General features: G+C 42.6%; 1 protein-coding gene across 2 annotated transcripts in view; it reads right to left on the bottom strand.

Annotated features, from left to right (window-relative positions):
* The window catches only part of LOC133539581 (ephrin type-A receptor 7-like), a 708,400-nt gene that overhangs the window by 115,549 nt on the left and 570,691 nt on the right, over positions 1-22,160 (bottom strand). For both annotated transcript variants that reach the window (XM_061881603.1, XM_061881604.1), the window contains exons 7-8: positions 13,758-14,031; positions 4,911-5,019 (exon numbers count right to left, since the gene is read on the bottom strand). In XM_061881603.1, the coding sequence (XP_061737587.1) occupies positions 4,911-5,019; positions 13,758-14,031 (383 nt within the window). The remainder of the gene's footprint in view (positions 1-4,910; positions 5,020-13,757; positions 14,032-22,160) is intronic.

The following is a 22,160-nucleotide window of genomic DNA, read 5'->3' as shown; positions in this document are numbered from 1 at the left end:
GTCTCTTGTTGGATTATATTTTAATTATTGCTGTCAATCCAAACCACGGGTGTCAAACTCATTTTAGGACAAAAATATACTCCCACGTGGGCCGGACTGGTAAAATCACGGCACGATAATTTAAAAATAAAGACAACATCAGATTGGTTTCTTTGTTTAAAAATAGAACAAGCACATTCTGGAATTGTATAAATTATGATGCGTTTTTTTTTCACACTTATACAAACCCCATTTCCATATGAGTTGGGAAATTGTGTTAGATGTAAATATAAACAGAATACAATGATTTGCAAATCATTTTCAACCCATATTCAGTTGAATGCACTATAAAGATAACATATTTGATGTTCAAACTGATAAACATTTTTTTTTTGTGCAAATAGCCATTAACTTTAGAATTTGATGCCAGCAACACGTGACAAAGAAGTTGGGAAAGGTGGCAATAAATACTGAAAAAGTTGAGGAATGCTCGTCAAACACTTATTTGGAACATCCCACAGGTGTGCAGGCTAATTGGGAACAGGTGGGTGCCATGATTGGGTATAAAAACAGCTTCCCAAAAAATGCTCAGTCTTTCACAAGAAAGGATGGGGCGAGGTACACCCCTTTGTCCACAACTGCGTGAGCAAATAGTCAAACAGTTTAAGAACAACCTTTCTCAAAGTGAAATTGCAAGAAATTTAGGGATTTCCACATCTACGCTCCATAATATCATCAAAAGGTTCAGAGAATCTGGAGAAATCACTCCACGTAAGCGGCATGGCCGGAAACCAACATGAATGACCGTGACCTTCGATCCTTCAGACGGCACTGTATCAAACACAGACATCCATCTCTAAAGGATATCACCACATGGGCTCAGGCACACTTCAGAAAACCACTGTCACTAAATACAGTTGGTCGCTACATCTGTAAGTGCAAGTTAAAGCTATAATATGCAAAGCCAAAGCCATTTATCAACAACACCCAGGAACGCCGTCAGCTTCTCTGGGCCCGAGATCATCTAAGATGGACTGATGCAAAATGGAAAAGTGTTCTGGGGTCTGACGAGTCCACATTTCAAATTGATTTTGGAAATATTCAACATCGTGTCATCCAGACAAAAGATGAAGCAAACCATCCAGACTGTTATCGACGTAAAGTTGAAAAGCCAGCATGTGTGATGGTATGGGGGTGCATTAGTGCCCAAGGCATGGGTAACTTACACATCTGTGAAGGCACCATTAATGCTAAAAGGTACATACAGGTTTTGGAACAACAAATGCTGATATCCAAGCGCCGTCTATTTCATGGACGCCCCTGCTTATTTCAGCAAGACAATGCCAAGCCACATTCAGCACGTGTTACAACAGCATGGCTTCGTAAAAAAAAAAAAGAGTGCAGGTACTTTCCTGGCCCGCTTGCAGTCCAGACCTGTCTACCATTGAAAATGTGTGGCGCATTATGAAGCGTAAAATAGGACAGCGGAGACCCCGGACTGTTGAAGGACTGAAGCTCTACATAAAACAAGAATGGGAAAGAATTCCACTTTCAAAGCTTCAACAATTAGTTTCTGTCAGTTAGTTTGTGATGAACCCCAAGATGCAGAGAAGGAGGCAGGCATTGAATGAGAAAACATGATTTAATTTAACACTAAAACACTAAGTAAGAACAAACAAAAGGGGTACAACAAAAAGCGCCAACTAAGAGAGCTAGCATGGGAGCTAGAAAACCCCAGACTGTTGAAGGACTGAAGCTCTACATAAAACAAGAATAGGAAAGAATTCCACTTTCAAAGCTTCAACAATTAGTTTCCTCAGTTCCCAAACGTTTATTGAGTGTTGTTAAAAGAAAAGGTGATGTAACACAGTGGTGAACATGCCCTTTCCCAACTACTTTGGCACGTCTGGCAGCCATGAAATTCGAAGTTAATGATTATTTGCACAAAAAAACATGTTTATCAGTTTGAACATCAAATATGTTGTTTTTGTAGCATATTCAACTGAATATGGGTTGAAAAGGATTTGCAAATCATTGTATTCTGTTTATATTTACATCTAACACAATTTCCCAACTCATATGGAAACGAGGTTTGTAGTATTGTATCTTTATTAGTCGTTATTTCCAGTCTCAATCAGTATCGCCTTTCAGGTATCCATCTGCTATTAAGCAAAAGGAGCATGTAGAGTCAAAATTAATTGTGATTGATCTCCGTATTTACAAGACTAATGCAATATTTTTGGGTGATTAATCACACACGTTACCAGTTATTTTTGACAGCCCTGATTGAACTACGTTATGCACGGTGCATTGTGATCGGCACTCACGGCTAGTTTTTGTAGACAACAGGGACTAACATTTATTGATAATCAGCCCTCTTTCTGGGGCAAACCGGGCTTGCTTCCTTCACTCTAACCAGGAAGGCGCCATCACGCTTTCTAGAAACATAGATTATTAGTTAAGTCACACTTGACTAACAACACTAGAGCAAGTCCGGTCATAGGCAAATACGGACTCAGTTAGTCCGGGTGAGGAGTCAATTAAGCTAGAACTAACCAGCGCCTGGCTGGATAATTCCTGCACATATAGCATTTCTCCGAGAATAATACACAACTCACATGATGTTTTTTTCCCGGTCGCGACTGTGCCAGAGGTGAACATGCGTTCTACTGATGTGGCAAATTATGACGCGTTCAGTTTATAGACCCGCCTTTTAGTCCAGTTGATCTGCCATCTCTTTTCTGCTCTGTCCCCCTCTCCTGCTTGGAGAGGTTATTAGGTGACCACAAGTTTCTCATTGTATCCCAATGGGTTGAGTTGTTTCCTTGCCCTGGTGTGAGATCCGAGCCCAGGATGTCGTTGTGGCTTGTGCAGCCCTTTGAGACACTTGTGATTAAGGGCTACATAAATACAATTTGATTGATCGATGATGTGTTGCACTACTACTTTATCATTAATAGGCATTTTATGTGCCTATTTAGTACTATTCGAAAGTAGAAATGATGTGTTCTCATTGGATTACCTACCATGATCGTATTTAACCCTAAATATTGATTATTTATAAATGCAGCCAAACAGGTGCACAAGTCAATGGAAGAAAGCACAACAATTCTAATTTAACAATTTTCACTACTAACAGACAAATATCTTTTTAATGATCTCTTGTGCCGGCCCAGGGCCCAAAATGTGCATTAGATGTGTTTGAAGGTTAGCAGTCTGAAATGTCACCAGGGATTTTTCCACAAGATATTGTGTTCTTATTGCAACGTTATTAGAGTAGAATATAATTATAAAGGACACACACCTTGTCTTAAGACCTCGTTCGGCCCCGTTACAACTGATATTTTTGGAGGGACTGTAATCCTGGTGTATTTTTAGGCTTTTCCCATAAATACCGAATGGATCTCATTTTTGGTGATGGAAAGAGAAGAAAGTATTGTTATGTGTAATTGTGCCTTTTAAACACAAGATAGTGCCCAAAAAAAACATGACGATAATTCTCAGAACTTATGTATATATATATATATATATATATATATATATATATATATATATATATATATATATATATATATATATATATATATATGTGTGTGTGTTTGTATATGTATATATACATAAAGATTAATACATTATATATGTATATACACATTATAGATGATATATATATATATATATTTGCATATACATCTATATACATATATATATACACACACACATATATATATATATATATATATACATATATACACATATATATATATACACACACACACATATATATATATATATATACATATATACACATATATATACACATACATATATACACATACATACATATATATATACATACATACATATATTTATATATATACACATATATATACATACATACATACATATATAAACATATACACATACATACATACATATATACACATATATACATAAATACATACATATATACACATACATACATAAATATATACACATATATACATAAATACATTAATATATACACATATATACATATACTGTATATACACATGCATACATATATCCGCATACATACATATTTATACACATATGTACATATACATACATACATACATATATATGTATTCACATACATACATACATATATATGTATACACATACATACATACATATATATATAAATATCCACACATATACAGTATATATACATATACATACATACTGTACACTATATATATATATATATATATATATATATATATATATATATATATATATGTATATATATATATATATGGCTATTATATAACAGCTACTATTCATTGCTGTTACTCCCTTGACTCAAATGATCTAATTTTCAACATTTTAAAATATATATATATATATATATTTTTTTTTTTAAATAATGCATATTACCATTAAAAAAAAGAAATATTGACAAAAAGGCAATACAACATAAAATAAAATAAAAAACAATAAACACCTTATATATTTGGATAGATCGGAAGTTGTTAAGAATTCAAGCATTGGAAGTGAAAGAAAAAAATTATTTAAGAAACTTTTATGAGCTATTTTGCATCCTGAAAGTAGTCCAAAGTACATTCAGACATTTTACTTTTTACATCCTCTTTGGTTAGTGCGGGCCTCTGTGGAAAAAAAAAACACGCAAGGGAATTGTGTCCTAGAACTGAGCTGTTGAACATTTGTGTTATTTGCACATTCCTTCAAGAGAGAAGGATTCATTTAATCTGTGGATTAATGTCATCTGGATCACAATGGAGGCTCATGCGAGATGCGGCTGTTTGCGCATGCAAAATGCACATCTGTCTAACACGTTGAGGGGATTAAAACATAAGCCCGTGTTGAGTCTAGAATTAATAACCGTGTGTGTGTGTGTGTGTGTGTGTGTGCATGACTTGAAAGCTCTCTACCTTCTCCAGATGTGCAGTCCCACCCCCATGGAGAGGAGCATGACCAGCGCTGCCACCGACACGATGGCGATGATCACCACTGGACTCTGTTCACTGGACGCTAGAGCCACTGCAATATACAAAACACCTCTTGGTAAAAATGACCAAATTAACCAGTGTTAATCAAAACATGAACAAACGATACAACTGGAGCTAATTATTGGGTGTAAAGAGGCGATTATTGCATGCATATTGGTTTTGTGAGGCACTAAATATTGTGTCTCATTTTGGTCTTTAATATTACTCATTTATTGTTAGCATCAAAATGGATAATATTATATACAAATAAGAACAAAACAACTTTAATACATATATTACAAACATACTAAAATGAAATACAATTGTAATAATTCCTAATTATTACATCTATTATTAGTGGGGGTTAAGCCTCCACCGGCTTTAAAAATAATTAATCAAGGTTACTTGACTGCAATACAATTTAAAGGAGAGAAAAACTATTTTAAAATATTTTCTAAAAGCCTAGGACAGGGGTAGGTAACCTATGGCTCTCGAGCCAGATGTGACTCCTTTGATGACTGCATCTGGCTCTCAGATAAATCTGAGCTGACATTGCTCAGCACGAGAAATAATGAATAATTCCACTTGTAATCAAAAATAACGTTCAAAATATAAAACATTCTCATGCATTTTTATGTTCAAGAAGTTACGTTAATGATAAGATGTTATTTATTATTGGTTAGTGTGGGGCTTGCCCTCTTGGGGGTTCTTCAGACCACCAAGCACCGACATAAGAGCCTGTTCCAGGGTTACAATATTGTTTTATTTTTCAATAATTCTCTCAGTTACTTTCCAGTAATTGTCTTTTTCTATTTCATTCTCACTCTCTCCTGGCTGCTGCTTATAAACAGAGCGACAGGTGATTAGAAAACAAGGCCCAGCTGGGCCATCTACGCACCTGTCGCGGGCTATAGAGCGTTTTCCATTCGGGCTCCAGTACTCTGGAATGCCCTCCCGGTAACAGTTCGAGATGCCACCTCAGTAGAAGCATTTAAGTCTCACCTTAAAACTCATTTGTATACTCTAGCCCAGGGGTAGGGAAACTATGGCTCGCGAGCTCTCAGATAAATCTGAGCTGACATTGCTGAGCACGATAAATAATGAATAATTCCACTTGTAATCAAAAATAACGTTCAAAATATAAAACATTCTCATGCATTTTTATGTTCAAAAAGTTGCGTTAATGATAAGAAGTTATTTATTATTGGTTAGTGTGGGGCTTGCCCTCCTGGGGGTTCTTCAGACCACCAAGCACCGACATGAAAGCCTGTTCCAGGGTTACAATATTGTTTTATTTTTCAATAAGTCTCTCAGTTGCTTTCCAGTAATTGTATTTTTCTATTTCATTCTCACTCTCTCCTGGCTGCTGCTTACAAACAGAGCGACAGGTGATTAGAAAACAAGGCCCAGCTGGGCCATCTACGCACCTGTCGCGGGCTATAGAGCGTTTTCCATTCAGGCTCCAGTACTCTGGAATTCCCTACCGGTAACAGTTCGAGATGCCACCTCAGTAGAAGCATTTAAGTCTCACCTTAAAACTCATTTGTATACTCTAGCCCAGGGGTAGGGAACCTATGGCTGGCGAGCTCTCGGATAAATCTGAGCTGACATTGCTCAGCACGATAAATAATGAATAATTCCACTTGTAATCAAAAATAACGTTCAAAATGAAAAAACCTTCTCATGCATTTTTATGTTCAAGAAGTTGCGTTAATGATAAGAAGTTATTTATTTATTATTGGTTAGTGTGGGGCTTGCCCTCCTGGGGGTTCTTCAGACCACCAAGCACCGACATGAAAGCCTGTTCCAGGGTTACAATATTGTTTTATTTTTCAATAATTCTCTCAGTCCATTTCCAGTAATTGTCTTTTTCTATTTCGTTCTCACTCTCTCCTGGCTGCTGCTTATAAACAGAGCGACAGGTGATTAGAAAACAAGGCCCAGCTGGGCCATCTACGCACCTGTCGCGGGCTATAGAGCGTTTTCCATTCGGGCTCCAGTACTCTGGAATGCCCTACCGGTAACAGTTCGAGATGCCACCTCAGTAGAAGCATTTAAGTCTCTCCTTAAAACTCATTTGTATACTCTAGCCCAGGGGTAGGGAACCTATGGCTGGCGAGCTCTCGGATAAATCTGAGCTGACATTGCTCAGCACGATAAATAATGAATAATTCCACTTGTAATCAAAAATAACGTTCAAAATATAAAACATTCTCATGCATTTTTATGTTCAAAAAGTTGCGTTAATGATAAGAAGTTATTTATTATTGGTTAGTGTGGGGCTTGCCCTCCTGGGGGTTCTTCAGACCACCAAGCACCGACATGAGAGCCTGTTCCAGGGTTACAATATTGTTTTATTTTTCAATAAGTCTCTCAGTTGCTTTCCAGTAATTGTCTTTTTCTATTTCGTTCTCACTCTCTCCTGGCTGCTGCTTATAAACAGAGCGACAGGTGATTAGAAAACAAGGCCCAGCTGGGCCATCTACGCACCTGTCGCTGATTTCGAGGTCGGCCCTGGCAACATCCTGCTTCGCTGCAGGCCCGCAGGCCATGCCCCCTTCACAGTTAGCTTCAGAATAACAATGTTATTCCAAAGAATAAGAGACCTATTATACTCTAGAAATGTTGGTCTTACTTAAAAATGCACGCGTTTAGTTGTGTTCAGTGTTAAAAATATATTATATGGCTCTTAGGGAAATACATTTTAAAATATTTGGCTTCTTGGCTCTCTCTGCCAAAAAGGTTCCCGACCCCAGACCTAGGACATGACCAAGTGAATATGTTAAATAGCGCCGACAAATTTAATTAGTTTTAATAATCAGTTTACTATTAACTTAAATATGATTATAAATATGTCAAGACTTTGTAGTGTAAGATAGAGACTAACTGATTCATGTAGAATTATCATTGATAAATAAAATTATTTACAAATAAAATTAAAACAACTATAATACATATATTAAAAATAAATAAGAAATCAATTAAATTTCAATAATTAACAATTATTACATATATTATTAGTGGGGGTTAAGCCCAAACTGTCTTTAAAAACAAATGTTCCAAACGTTAATCAAGCTTACTTGACTGCACTACAATTATGTGCTATTAGATGCAATAGTGACTTAGGAATTTAAAGGAGAGAAAAAACATTTTTAAAATATTTTTCAAAAGAAAAGGACATGATCATTTATGACTATTAACTTAAATATAATTATGAATATGTCATGACTTTGTAGTGTAAGATAGAGACTAACTGATTCATGTAGAATCATCATTAAAGGATACTAATACATATAAATACAATTATATGTATTACAACTATAATAAATATATTTAAAAAAAAATGTAATAATTCATAATTATTACATATATTTTTAACGGTAGTTAAGCCTCCATTGTCTTATAAAAAAAAAAATCCAAACGTTAATCAAGCTTACTTGACTGCACTACAATTATGTGCTATTAGATGCAATAGTGACTTAGGAAATTAAAGGACAGAAAAAACATTTTTAAAATATTTTTCAAAAGAAAAGGACATGATCATTTATGACTATTAACTTAAATATAATTATGAATATGTCATGACTTTGTAGTGTAAGATAGAGACTAACTGATTCATGTAGAATCATCATTAAAGGATACTAATACATATAAATACAATTATATGTATTACAACTATAATAAATATATTAAAATAAAAGAAAAAAGAAAAAAAAATTGTAATAATTCATAATTATTACATATATTTTTAACGGTAGTTAAGCCTCCACTGTCTTATAAAAAAATAAATCCAAACGTTAATCAAACTTACTTGACTGCACTACAATTATGTGCTATTAGATGCAATAGTGACTTAGGAAATTAAAAGAGAGAAAAACGTTTTAAAAATCTTCTTTCAAGTGTCCCTAAACCACCACATTGTGTTTACGAGACAGGCCGACCCTGCTGGCCGCTTATATTCCCCGTGCGGCCGTCACCAGGTTAGACTGCGGCTCCCTTGAAAAGTTGGCGAGGTCATCACTTGTCTGACACCTTAGCTCGCCCGAGGCAACGATAGGCATCATCCCAAAAGTTATGTTGCCAAACAAAAGCCCTCGCTCCCAAAACACACTAAAAAAAGGTCAACCACTTTTTTTTTTTTTTTTGCGCAGAATCCTGAGGGGCTTAAAGGCCTACTGAAAAGAGATTTTTGTTATTTAAACGGGGATAGCAGCTCCATTCTATGTGTCATACTTCATCATTTCCCGATATTGCCATATTTTTGTTGAAAGGATTTAGTAGAGAACATCGACGATAAAGTTCGCAACTTTTGGTCGCTAATAAAAAAGCCTTGCCTGTACCGGAAGTAGCAGACGATGTGCGCGTGATGTCACGGGTTGTGGAGCTCCTCAAATCTGAACATTGTTTACAATCATGGCCACCAGCAGCTAGAGCAATTCCGACCGAGAAAGCGGCGATTTCCCCATTAATTTGAGCGAGGATGAATGATACGTGGATGAGGAAAGTTAGAGTGAAGGACTAGAAAAAAAAAAAAAAAAAAAAGCCTTGCCTGTACCGGAAGTAGCAGACGATGTGCGCGTGATGTCACGGGTTGTGGAGCTCCTCAAATCTGAACATTGTTTACAATCATGGCCACCAGCAGCTAGAGCAATTCGGACCGAGAAAGCGGCGATTTCCCCATTAATTTGAGCGAGGATGAATGATACGTGGATGAGGAAAGTTAGAGTGAAGGACTAGAAAAAAAAAAAAAAAAAAAGCCTTGCCTGTACCGGAAGTAGCAGACGATGTGCGCGTGACGTCACGGGTTGTGGAGCTCCTCAAATCCGAACATTGTTTACAATCATGGCCACCAGCAGCTAGAGCGATCCGGACCGAGAAAGCGACGATTTCCCCATTAATTTGAGCGAGGATGAACGATACGTGGATGAGGAAAGTTAGAGTGAAGGACTAGAAAAAAAAAAAAAAAAAAGCCTTGCCTGTACCGGAAGTAGCAGACGATGTGCGCGTGATGTCACGGGTTGTGGAGCTCCTCAAATCTGAACATTGTTTATAATCATCATGGCCACCAGCAGCTAGAGCAATTCGGACCGAGAAAGCGGCGATTTCCCCATTAATTTGAGCGAGGATGAATGATACGTGGATGAGGAAAGTTAGAGTGAAGGACTAGAAAAAAAAAAAAAAAAAAAAGCCTTGCCTGTACCGGAAGTAGCAGACGATGTGCGCGTGACGTCATGGGTTGTGGAGCTCCTCACATCTGAACATTGTTTACAATCACGGCCACCAGCAGCTAGAGCGATTTGGACCGAGAAAGCGACGATTTCCCCATTAATTTGAGCGAGGATGAAAGATTCGTGGATGAGGATAGTGAGAGTGAAGGACTAGAATAAATAAATAAATAAATAAATAAAAAGGCGAGGGCAGTTGGAGCGATTCAGATGTTATTAGACACATTTACTAGGAAAATCCCTTATCTGCTTATTGTGTTACTAGTGTTTTAGTGAGATTATATGGTACCTGAAAGTCGGAGGGATGTGGCCACGGGTGTGGTGACTTACCTCCTCCGGTGGGAGGAGGTAAGAGAGTCCGCAGCTGCAAGAGGACGCAAGCTCCGCTCATGTCTACGGTAAGAGCCGACTTACTAACACAATTTTGTCACCGAAACCTGCCGGTTGACATGTGGTAGAGAACCATGTTCGCTTGACCGCTCTGTTCCATAGTAAAGCTTCACCTTCGGGAATGTAAACAAGGAAACACCGGCTGTGTTTGTGTTGCTAAAGGCAGCTGCAATACACCGCTTCCCACCTACATCTTTCTTCTTTGACGTCTCCATTATTAATTGAACAAATTGCAAAATATTCAGCAACACAGATCTCCAAAATACTGTGAAATTATGCCGTTAAAGCAGACGACTTTTAGCTGTGTGTGTGTGCAGCGCTCATACTTCCTAAAAACCCGTGACATCTTGCGTACACGTCATCATTACACGACGTTTTCAAGACGAAACTCCCGGGAAATTTAAAATTGGAATTTAGTAAACTAAACTGTCCGTATTGGCATGTGTTGCAATGTTAATATTTCATCATTGATATATAAACTATCAGACTGCGTGGTTGACGTAGAGAAACATGTTCGCTTGACCGCTCCGTGTTAAAGCTTCACAACAAAAACAAAGAAACACCGGCTGTGTCTCGGTGCTAAAGACAGCTGCAATACACCGCTTTCCACCAACAGCATTCTTCTTTGACGTCTCCATTATTAATTGAACAAATTGCAAAAGATTCAGCAACACAGATGTCCAGAATATTGTGTGATTATGCGATGAAAAGAGACGACTTTGTGGTGCTGGGCTAATATGTCCACTACAACCAATAACGTCGCAAACACACGTCATCATTACACGACGTTTTCAAGACGAAACTCCCGGGAAATTTAAAATTGGAATTTAGTAAACTAATTGGCATGTGTTGCAATGTTAATATTTCATCATTGATATATAAACTATCAGACTGCGTGGTTGACGTAGAGAAACATGTTCGCTTGACCGCTCCGTGTTAAAGCTTCACAACAAAAATAAAGAAACACCGGCTGTGTCTCGGTGCTGAAGACAGCTGCAATACACCGCTTTCCACCAACAGCATTCTTCTTTGACGTCTCCATTAATTGAACAAATTGCAAAAGATTCAGCAACACAGATGTCCAAATTACTGTGTAATTATGTGATGAAAAGAGACGACTTTGTGGTGCTGGGCTATGTCCGTTACAACCAATAACGTCGCAAACACGCGTCATCTTTACACGACGTTTTCAAGACGAAACTCCCGGGAAATTTAAAATTGGAATTTAGTAAACTAATTGGCATGTGTTGCAATGTTAATATTTCATCATTGATATATAAACTATCAGACTGCGTGGTTGACGTAGAGAAACATGTTCGCTTGACCGCTCCGTGTTAAAGCTTCACAACAAAAATAAAGAAACACCGGCTGTGTCTCGGTGCTGAAGACAGCTGCAATACACCGCTTTCCACCAACAGCATTCTTCTTTGACGTCTCCATTAATTGAACAAATTGCAAAAGATTCAGCAACACAGATGTCCAAATTACTGTGTAATTATGTGATGAAAAGAGACGACTTTGTGGTGCTGGGCTATGTCCGTTACAACCAATAACGTCGCAAACACGCGTCATCTTTACACGACGTTTTCAAGACGAAACTCCCGGAAAATTTAAAATTGGAATTTAGTAAGCTTAAGCGGCCGTATTGGCATGTGTTGCAATGTTAATATTTCATCATTGATGTATAAACTATCAGACTGCGTGGTTGACGTAGATAAACATGTTAACTGTGTTAAAACTTCACAACAAAAATAAAGAAACACCGGCTGTGTCTCGGTGCTAAAGACAGCTGCAATACACCGCTTTCCAACGACAGCTTTCTTCTTTGACGTCTCCATTATTCATTGAACAAATTGCAAAAGATTCAGCAACACAGATGTTCAAATTACTGTGTAATTATGCGATGAAAAGAGACGACTTTGTGGTGCTGGGCTAATATGTCCACTACAACCAATAATGTCGCAAACACACGTCATCATTACACGACGTTTTCAAGACGAAACTCCCGGGAAATTTAAAATTGTAATTTAGTAAACTAAAGCGGCCGTATTGGCATGTGTTGCAATGTTAATATTTCATCATTGATATATAAACTATCAGACTGCGTGGTTGACGTAGAGAAACATGTTTGCTTGACCGCTCTGTGTTAAAGCTTCACAACAAAAATAAAGAAACACCGGCTGTGTCTCGGTGCTAAAGACCACTTTCCACCAACAGCATTCTTCTTTGACGTCTCCATTATTAATTGAACAAATTGCAAAAGATTCAGCAACACAGATGTCCAAAATACTGTGTAATTATGCGATGAAAAGAGACGACTTTGTGGTGCTGGGCTAATATGCCCAAAAACACACGTCATCATTACACGACGTTTTCAAGACGAAACTCCCGGGATATTTAAAATTGGAATTTAGTCAACTAATTGGCATGTGTTGCAATGTTAATATTTCATCATTGATATATAAACTATCAGACTGCGTGGTTGACGTAGAGAAACATGTTCGCTTGACCGCTCCGTGTTAAAGCTTCACAACAAAAATAAAGAAACACCGGCTGTGTCTCGTGCTAAAGACCGCTTTCCACCAACAGCATTCTTCTTTGACGTCTCCATTATTAATTGACCAAATTGCAAAAGATTCAGCAACACAGATGTCCAGAATACTGTGTGATTATGTGATGAAAAGAGACGACTTTGTGGTGCTGGGCTAATATGTCCACAAACACACGTCATCATTACACGACGTTTTCAAGACGAAACTCCCGGGAAATTTAAAATTGGAATTTAGTAAACTAATTGTCATGTGTTGCAATGTTAATATTTCATCATTGATATATAAACTATCAGACTGCGTGGTCGCTAGTAGTGGCTTTCAGTGGGCCTTTAAAGCGAAAGATTAAAAGTGCCGTGGCAGATTTGGAACTTGGACCGAGCGTAGGAGATGCGGCTTTTAGGTAAATTTGACGGCGTAAAATGTGAAGCACTATACTGGGTATAAAAATGGCTGTTTTCTTTAGAAGTTGGAGGCATAAAACCCACACAGAGAGCGAAAAGTAGACTCTGAGGTGGTATCAAAGACAGCGTTGAAACTTTGCACATCATCTTAAACCTTGTCACCCCCCCCCCCCCCCCCCCCCCCCTTTAAGGCCGGGTAGGAGGTGTTAAAAGGCGACTCACACTCTCCCAGAGTCTGCAGCTCCAGGGGAGCGCTGTAGGCTCCGTAGTCCATGGGCGGAGGAGACGAGGACGAGGAGGACGAGGAGGAGGAGGAGGACGAGGGATACGTGGAGGAAGAGGAGGAGGAGAGAGGGGACGAAGCCAGGGAGGAGGAGGGCGCGGGCGTGGTGAAGGGACGGATGAGGAAGACGTAGGTGGTGCCGGCTTTTAGGTTGTTGACACAGATCCGAGTGGCGGCCGTTTTCATGGTGGAATAACTCTGGTCCTTTTGCTCCTGGGGAAACAGAAAGAAACATGCATTCAACATTTCTAATGCCATCCATCCATCTTCTTCCGCTTATCCGAGGTCGGGTCGCGGGGGCAACAGCCTAAGCAGGGAAACCCAGACTTCCCTCTCCCCAGCCACTTCGTCTAGCTCTTCCCGGGGGATCCCGAGGCGTTCCCAGGCCAGCCGGGAGACATAGTCTTCCCAACGTGTCCTGGGTCTTCCCCGTGGCCTCCTACCGGTTGGACGTGCCCTAAACACCTCCCTAGGGAGGCGTTCGGGTGGCATCCTGACCAGATGCCCGAACCACCTCATCTGGCTCCTCTCAATGTGGAGGAACAGCGGCTTTACTTTGAGTTCCTCCCGGATGGCAGAGCTTCTCACCCTATCTCTAAGGGAGAGACCCAAACTCATTTGGGCCGCTTGTACCCGTGATCTTATCCTTTCGGTCATGACCCAAAGCTCATGACCATAGGTGAGGATGGGAACGTAGATCGACCGGTAAATTGAGAGCTTTGCCTTCCGGCTCAGCTCCTTCTTCACCACAACGGATCGGTACAACGTCCGCATTACTGAAGACGCCGCACCGATCCACCTGTCGATCTCACAATCCACTCTTCCCTCACTCGTGAACAAGACTCCTAGGTACTTCTCACCCTATCTCTAAGGGAGAGAGCCGCCACACAGCGGAGGAAACTCATTTGGGCCGCTTGTACCCGTGATCTTATCCTTTTGGTCATGACCCAGAGCTCATGACCATAGGTGAGGATGGGAACGTAGATCGACCGGTAAATTGAGAGCTTTGCCTTCCGGCTCAGCTCCGCCCAGATGGCAGAGCTTCTCACCCTATCTCTAAGGGAGAGACCCAAACTCATTTCGGCCGCTTGTACCCGTGATCTTGTCCTTTCGGTCATGACCCAAAGCTCATGACCATAGGTGAGGATGGGAACGTAGATCGACCGGTAAATTGAGAGCTTTGCCTTCCGGCTCAGCTCCTTCTTCACCACAACGGATCGATACAACGTCCGCATTACTGAAGACGCCGCACCGATCCACCTGTATCTTTTGTTCTAATATAGTTTCTGTAGGAGGACAAACATGACACAAACCTCCCTAATTGTTATAAAGCACACCGTCTAGCTCCATCCTATCTTGCCGATTGTACTGTACCATATGTTCCGGCAAGAAATCTGCTGCTTATAAACAGAGCGACAGGTGATTAGAAAACAAGGCCCAGCTGGGCCATCTACGCACCTGTCGCGGGCTATTGAGCGTTTTCAATTCGGGCTCCAGTATTCTGGAATGCCCTCCCGGTAACAGTTTGAGATGCCACCTCAGTAGAAGCATTTAAGTCTCACCTTAAAACTCATTTGTATACTCTAGCCCAGGGTTAGGGAACCTATGGCTCTAGAGCCAGATGTGGCTCCTTTGATGACCGCATCTGGCTCTCGGATAAATCTGAGCTGACATTGCTCAGCACGATAAATAATGAATAATTCCACTTGTAATCAAAAATAACGTTCAAAATATAAAACATTCTCATGCATTTTTATGTTCAAGAAGATGTGTTAATGATAAGAAGTTATTTATTATTGGTTAGTGTGGGGCTTGCCCTCTTGGTGCTTGGTGGTCTGAAAACCCACAACATGAAAGCCTGTTCCAGGGTTACAATATTGTTTTATTTTTCAATAAGTCTCTCAGTTGCTTTCCAGTAATTGTCTTTTTCTATTTCGTTCTGGCTCTCTCCTGGCTGCTGCTTATAAACAGAGCGACAGGTGATTAGAAAACAATGCCCAGCTGGGCCATCTACGCACCTGTCGCTGACATGGGAGACCCGAAAATAATACGTTACAGTAATCCAGGCGAGACGTAACAAACGCATGGATAATGATCTCAGCGTCTTAAGTGGACAAAATGGAGCGAATTTTAGCGATATTACGGAGATGAAAGAAGGCCGTTTTAGTAACGCTTTTAATGTGTGCCTCAAAGGAGAGAGTTGGGTCGAACATAATACCCAGATTCTTTACCGAGTCGCCTTGTTTAGTTATTTGTCAGCCCTGGCAAAACCCCGCTTCGCTGCAGGCCCGCAGGCCACGCCCCCTCCACAGTTAGCTTCAGAATAACAATGTTATTCCAAAGAATAATAAACCTATTATACTCTAGAAATTTATTATACTCTATATTATACTATCATACTCTACTGTGAAGCATGGGGGTGGAAACATCATGCTTTGGGGCTGTTTTTCTGCTAAGGGGACAGGACGATTGATCCGTGTTAAGGAAAGAATGAATGGGGCCATGTATCCTGAGATTTGGAGCCAAAACCTCCTTCCATCAGTGAGAGCTTTGAATGGTTGACCAAATACTTATTTTCCACCATAATTTACAAATAAATTATTTAAAATTCCTACAATGTGAATTCCTGGATTTTTTTTCACATTCTGTCTCTCACAGTTAAAGGTCCCTGGTTCAATTCCCACCTAGTACCAACCTCGTCACGTCCGTTGTGTCCTGAGCAAGACACTTCACCCTTGCTCCTGATGGGTGCTGGTTAGCGCCTTGCATGGCAGCTCCCTCCATCAGTGTGTGAATGTGTGTGTGAATGGGTAAATGTGGAAGTAGTGTCAAAGCGCTTTGAGTACCTTGAAGGTAGAAAAGCGCTATACAAGTACAACCCATTTATTTATTTATTTATTTATAAAATGGCTCTTTGAGTGGTAAAGGTTGCTGACCCCTGATGTAAACAAACTACGGTGAGTTCAAGGACCGGCAAAATTAGTGGGACAAAACGGCGCTCGCCAAATACTCGAATCAGTGAAGCATGTTTAATATAAACAATCAATCAATCAATCAAAGTTTACTTATATAGCCCTAAATCACTAGTGTCTCAAAGGGCTGCACAAACCACTACGACATCCTCGGTAGGCCCACATAAGGGCAAGGAAAACTCACACCCAGTGGGACGTCGGTGACAATGATGACTATGAGAACCTTGGAGAGGAGGAAAGCAATGGATGTCGAGCGGGTCTAACATGATACTGTGAAAGTTCAATCCATAATGGATCCAACACAGTCGCGAGAGTCCCGTTCACAGCGGAGTCAGCAGGAAACCATCCCAAGCGGAGGTGGATCAGCAGAGCAGAGATGTCCCCAGCCGATACACAGGCAAGCAGTACTCCGGCTTATTAGTGATTCCCAAAGCCCAAATAAAGTCTGCGGGCTATAGAGCGTTTTCCGTTCGGGCTCCAGTACTCTGGAATGCCCTCCCGGTAACAGTTCGAGATGCCACCTCAGTAGAAGCATTTAAGTCTCACCTTAAAACTCATTTGTATACTCTAGCCTTTAAATATACTCCCTTTTTAGACCAGTTGATCTGCCTTTTCTTTTCTTTTTCTCCTATGTCCCACTCTCCCTTGTGGAGGGGGTCCGGTCCGATCCGGTGGCCATGTACTGCTCGCCTGTGTATCGGCTGGGGACATCTCTGCGCTGCTGGTCCGCCTCCGCTTGGGATGGTTTCCTGCTGGCTCCGCTGTGAACGGGACTCTCGCTGCTGTGTTGGATCCGCTTTGGACTGGACTCTCGCGACTGTGTTGGATCCATTGTGGATTGAACTTTCACAGTATCATGTTAGACCCGCTCGACATCCATTGCTTTCCTCCTCTCCAAGGTTCTCATAGTCATCATTGTCACCGACGTCCCACTGGGTGTGAGTTTTTCCTTGCCCTTATGTGGGCCTACCGAGGATGTCGTAGTGCTTTGTGCAGCCCTTTGAGACACTAGTGATTTAGGGTTATATAAGTAAACATTGATTGATTGATTGAAGCAGTACATGGCCACCGGATCGGACCGGACCCCCTCCACAAGGGAGAGTGGGACATAGGAGAAAAAGAAAAGAAGCGGCAGATCAAATGGTCTAAAAAGGGAGTCTATTTAAAGGCTAGAGTATACAAATGAGTTTTAAGGTGAGACTTAAATGCTTCTACTGAGGTAGCATCTCGAACTGTTACCGGGAGGGCATTCTGTTGCGATCTGCTGCTCAGATCTTCACGTGTTTGTTTTTTCATTCTCAGTCTGACCCGTTTATTTCCTGTTTTTGTCCATCACTATGGTTACACATCAGTCCACCTGTTAGTCTCGCCCCGCACACCTGCTACTAATTTTCACCCTCCTATTTAAGCTCACCTTTTCTGTTTACTCATTCTCGGATCCTAATTTGCCCACGCGCATCAGTGACGACTCTCATCATTCGTATGTATTTTCTCGCTAGCTCTCACGCCAAGCCACTTTATTGTCTAGCTTTCATGCTAAATGTTTTGTTTACTCTTTTGTGTCCTCGTACCAAGTTCTAGTTTTCCTTGTTTTATCCTAGCTTTCACGCTAGCGTCTTTTGTTTATTTTTTCTCTGTACACCAGTATTTTTGTTCATAGACTTTTGTTATTAAATACCCTTTATCTTACCTATGCTGTGTTCTGCTTCGACGCATCCACGGGAAAACCACACCGGCATTACAATGCCGAAGAAGAGTCTTCACAGTAGGATCCGAGCATCAAGTTGTTTTTCCGCGTCGAAACCACGGGAGGAACCCTTCGACTTAGGGTTGTGGTTGGAGCTCGTGGCTTGGGAGCAGGAAAGACTCGACTGTGGGCCTGAAGTCTCCTCCGAAGCCGTTCGCGCTGCCCCGAAGAAGCGGGGGGTCCAGTGGAGAGGTCCCCCGCGCGGCAGTAATGTTCCAGCACCACTTATTCCTCCCCATGGACACAGCAAGTTTCACCCCGTCCAGGATTCACCCGTCATTACCGGTAATCCTGCTTGTTTTTTTTCAAATCATTCCTTAAGCTGCCATGACACTTTTTCTGACACAAGCGATGACGTCATTTGGGGAACGCCCACCGGTGACGCAACACCGGCCTCTGTTGATGACATTTTTTCAGAAGATTTTTTTATTGTGGACGATATATCTCAGCCATTTTCCAAAAACTTGGACAGTAATAATACTTTCACACAGTATCAGGACATTTATATTGATTCTAGTCACCCTCAGTATATTGTTAATTGTCAAGATCAGCCTCCCATTACTTTGGCCCCGCCCACATCTCAGCCTATTTTACGTCCTACCCCTACGTCACCTGATTTTGAAACTGACCTAGAAAAATATAGTCCTGCCTGGATGGACGAGTGGTACAGGAGAGTTTTGATTGAACTGGAGCTGGAGGAGAAATTTCTTGCTGCTCAGAACAATCCTCTCCTCATACAGACTAATGGGGTGGAGTCTGCCCTCCTCCAAACCTCCCACCGCCCGCCCTTACGGTCAGCCTCTATCCAACGGGACCCCGTCTGGAATCCGGGTCTCGAGGGGAGGGCCAGTATTATAAGCCTCCTAGACCTCCACCACCGGTGTTCACCCCTGTTAAACCTGTTAAGCCACTACGGCCTCCTAGACCTCCTCCACCGGTGTTCTCCCCGGTCAAGTCACGCCCTCTTAGACCTCCTCCACCTGTGTTCCGTCCGTGCCCTAGTTCTAGTTTTAGTCACAGTCTCTCTCAGAGTTCGAGTCCCAGCCTTCTTCGTAGCCCATGCTCTAGTCCTACTCGTAGACCGACTTGTAGACTGAGTCGTAGTCCAAGTCCTGGTCCGAGTTTCCGTTCTGATTCTAGTTGTAGTCCTAGTCTTTCTCGTAGTCGTCGTAGTCCTAGTTCCACTCGTAGACTGATCCGTAGTCCGAGTCCTGTTTCGAGTCCGGTCCCGAGTCTTGTTTCTTGCCTTTGTAATATTAATACTGATTCCCCTCGTGGTCTTAGTCCGAACCCTAGTCCTTACCCAAGTTCTTGTCCGAGCCCCAGTGTTACTGTAAGTCCTAGTCTTTGTCCTAGTCCTTGCCCGAGCACCAGTTTGATTGTTAGTCCCAGTCCTTGCCCAAGCCCTAGTTTGACCGTTTGTCCTAGTTCTTGCCCAAGCCCTGGTATGACTGTAAGTCCTGGTCGTTGCCCAAGCCCTTCTCAAAGCACTAGTGTGATTGTAAGTCCTGGTCCTCTCTCAAGTCCTTGCCCGAGTCCTAGTGTTTGTCTTATCACTCATCATAGTCCTAGTCCTGCTCACAGCCAGTCCCCTAGTTCTCCTCGGCAGACCCCTGTGCCTGCTCCTCGGCTGAAGCCGACACCTGCTCCTCGGCTGAAGCCGACACCTGCTCCTCGGCTGAAGCCGACACCTGCTCCTCGGCTGAAGCCGACACCTGCTCCTCGGCTGAAGCCGACACCTGCTCCTCGGCTGAAGCCGACACCTGCTCCCAGTCTGGTTCTCACACCAGCACATGACTCTGACCTGGTTTTCACACCAGAAAATGTTTCTAGCCTTGTTCTCACGCCAGTTTCAGACTCTAAACTAGTTCTCACGCCAGCACCAGTTCCTAAGCTGGAGCCCACTCCGGTACCAGCACCACGACAGGTACCGGTGCCAGCTCCGTGCCGCCAAGCACCGGTGCCAGCTCCGCGCCGCCAAGCACCGCCGACGACGGGGCTGGAGCCCACACCAGCGCCGACGACGGGGCTGGAGCCCACACCAGCGCCGACGACGGGGCTGGAGCCCACACCAGCGTCGACGACTCCTGCGGCTCCCAGGCCGCCTCCGACGACTCCTGCGGCTCCCAGGCCGCCTCCGACGACTCCTGCGGCTCCCAGGCCGCCTCCGACGACTCCTGCGGCTCCCAGGCCGCCTCCGACGACTCCTGCGGCTCCCAGGCCGCCTCCGACGACTCCTGCGGCTCCCAGGCCGCCTCCGACGACTCCTGCGGCTCCCAGGCCGCCTCCGACGACTCCTGCGGCTCCCAGGCCGCCTCCGACGACTCCTGCGGCTCCCAGGCCGCCTCCGACGACTCCTGCGGCTCCCAGGCCGCCTCCGACGACTCCTGCGGCTCCCAGGCCGCCTCCGACGACTCCTTCGGCTGCAGCACCCGCATCATCCTCGCCAGCTGCACTCGGGCCTGCTTTGGCTGCAGTCCCCGCACCCTCGTCTGCTGCTTCCAAGCCTGCTGGGATTTCGGTGCTGAGGCGTCGTCCACCACGTCGACCACGGGCGTGGCCTCTGCGAGGTCATCCTCCTCGCCAGATACTCCCTCCTCCATGTCGGCCACGGATGTGGCCGTGCCCGGGTCGTCCGCCTCGCCGGGCACCTCATCCTGCGAGGCGGCCACTAATGTGGTCTTTTCGAGGTCGCCCGCCAAAACTTTTTCGGCAGCAGCGTTCCACCCGCCGCCGCCACATGATGTGTCCTCGGTGGATTCGGGGACATGCGATCTGGCGACCCTCCACCGTGGCCTCCCTCCGCCCTCCCTTCGTTTGTGAACTTTCTGGTTTTGGGGAGGGGGTTCAAGTTTTTGTTTGTTTTTTAAGACATCTGGTATCTGTCTTTTGTTGGGGGGGAATACTGTTGCGATCTGCTGCTCGGATCTTCACGTGTTTGTTTTTTCATTCTCAGTCTGACCCGTTTATTTCCTGTTTTTGTCCATCACTATGGTTACACATCAGTCCACCTGTTAGTCTCGCCCCGCACACCTGCTACTAATTTTCACCCTCCTATTTAAGCTCACCTTTTCTGTTTACTCATTCTCGGATCCTAATTTGCCCACGCGCATCAGTGACGACTCTCATCATTCGTATGTATTTTCTCGCTAGCTCTCACGCCAAGCCACTTTATTGTCTAGCTTTCATGCTAAATGTTTTGTTTACTCTTTTGTGTCCTCGTACCAAGTTCTAGTTTTCCTTGTTTTATCCTAGCTTTCACGCTAGCGTATTTTGTTTATTTTTTCTCTGTACACCAGTATTTTTGTTCATAGACTTTTGTTATTAAATACCCTTTATCTTACCTATGCTGTGTTCTGCTTCGACGCATCCACGGGAAAACCACACCGGCATTACAATGCCGAAGAAGAGTCTTCACACATTCCAGAGTACTGGAGTCCGAACGGAAAACGCTCTATAGCCCGCAGACTTTTTTTGGGCTTTGGGAATCACTAATAAGCCAGAGTCCTTTGAAGGCAGATTTCTTGCCGGGACATATGGTACAATACAATCGGCAAGATAGGATGGAGCTAGACCGTGTAGTATTTTATACGTAAGTAGTAAAACCTTAAAGTCACATCTTA

Source organism: Nerophis ophidion, linkage group LG21 (assembly GCF_033978795.1).
Source record: "Nerophis ophidion isolate RoL-2023_Sa linkage group LG21, RoL_Noph_v1.0, whole genome shotgun sequence".
NCBI lineage: Eukaryota > Metazoa > Chordata > Actinopteri > Syngnathiformes > Syngnathidae > Nerophis > Nerophis ophidion.
The sequence above is the reverse complement of the archived record's forward strand: the minus strand, read 5'-3'. Positions and strand labels throughout refer to the sequence as shown.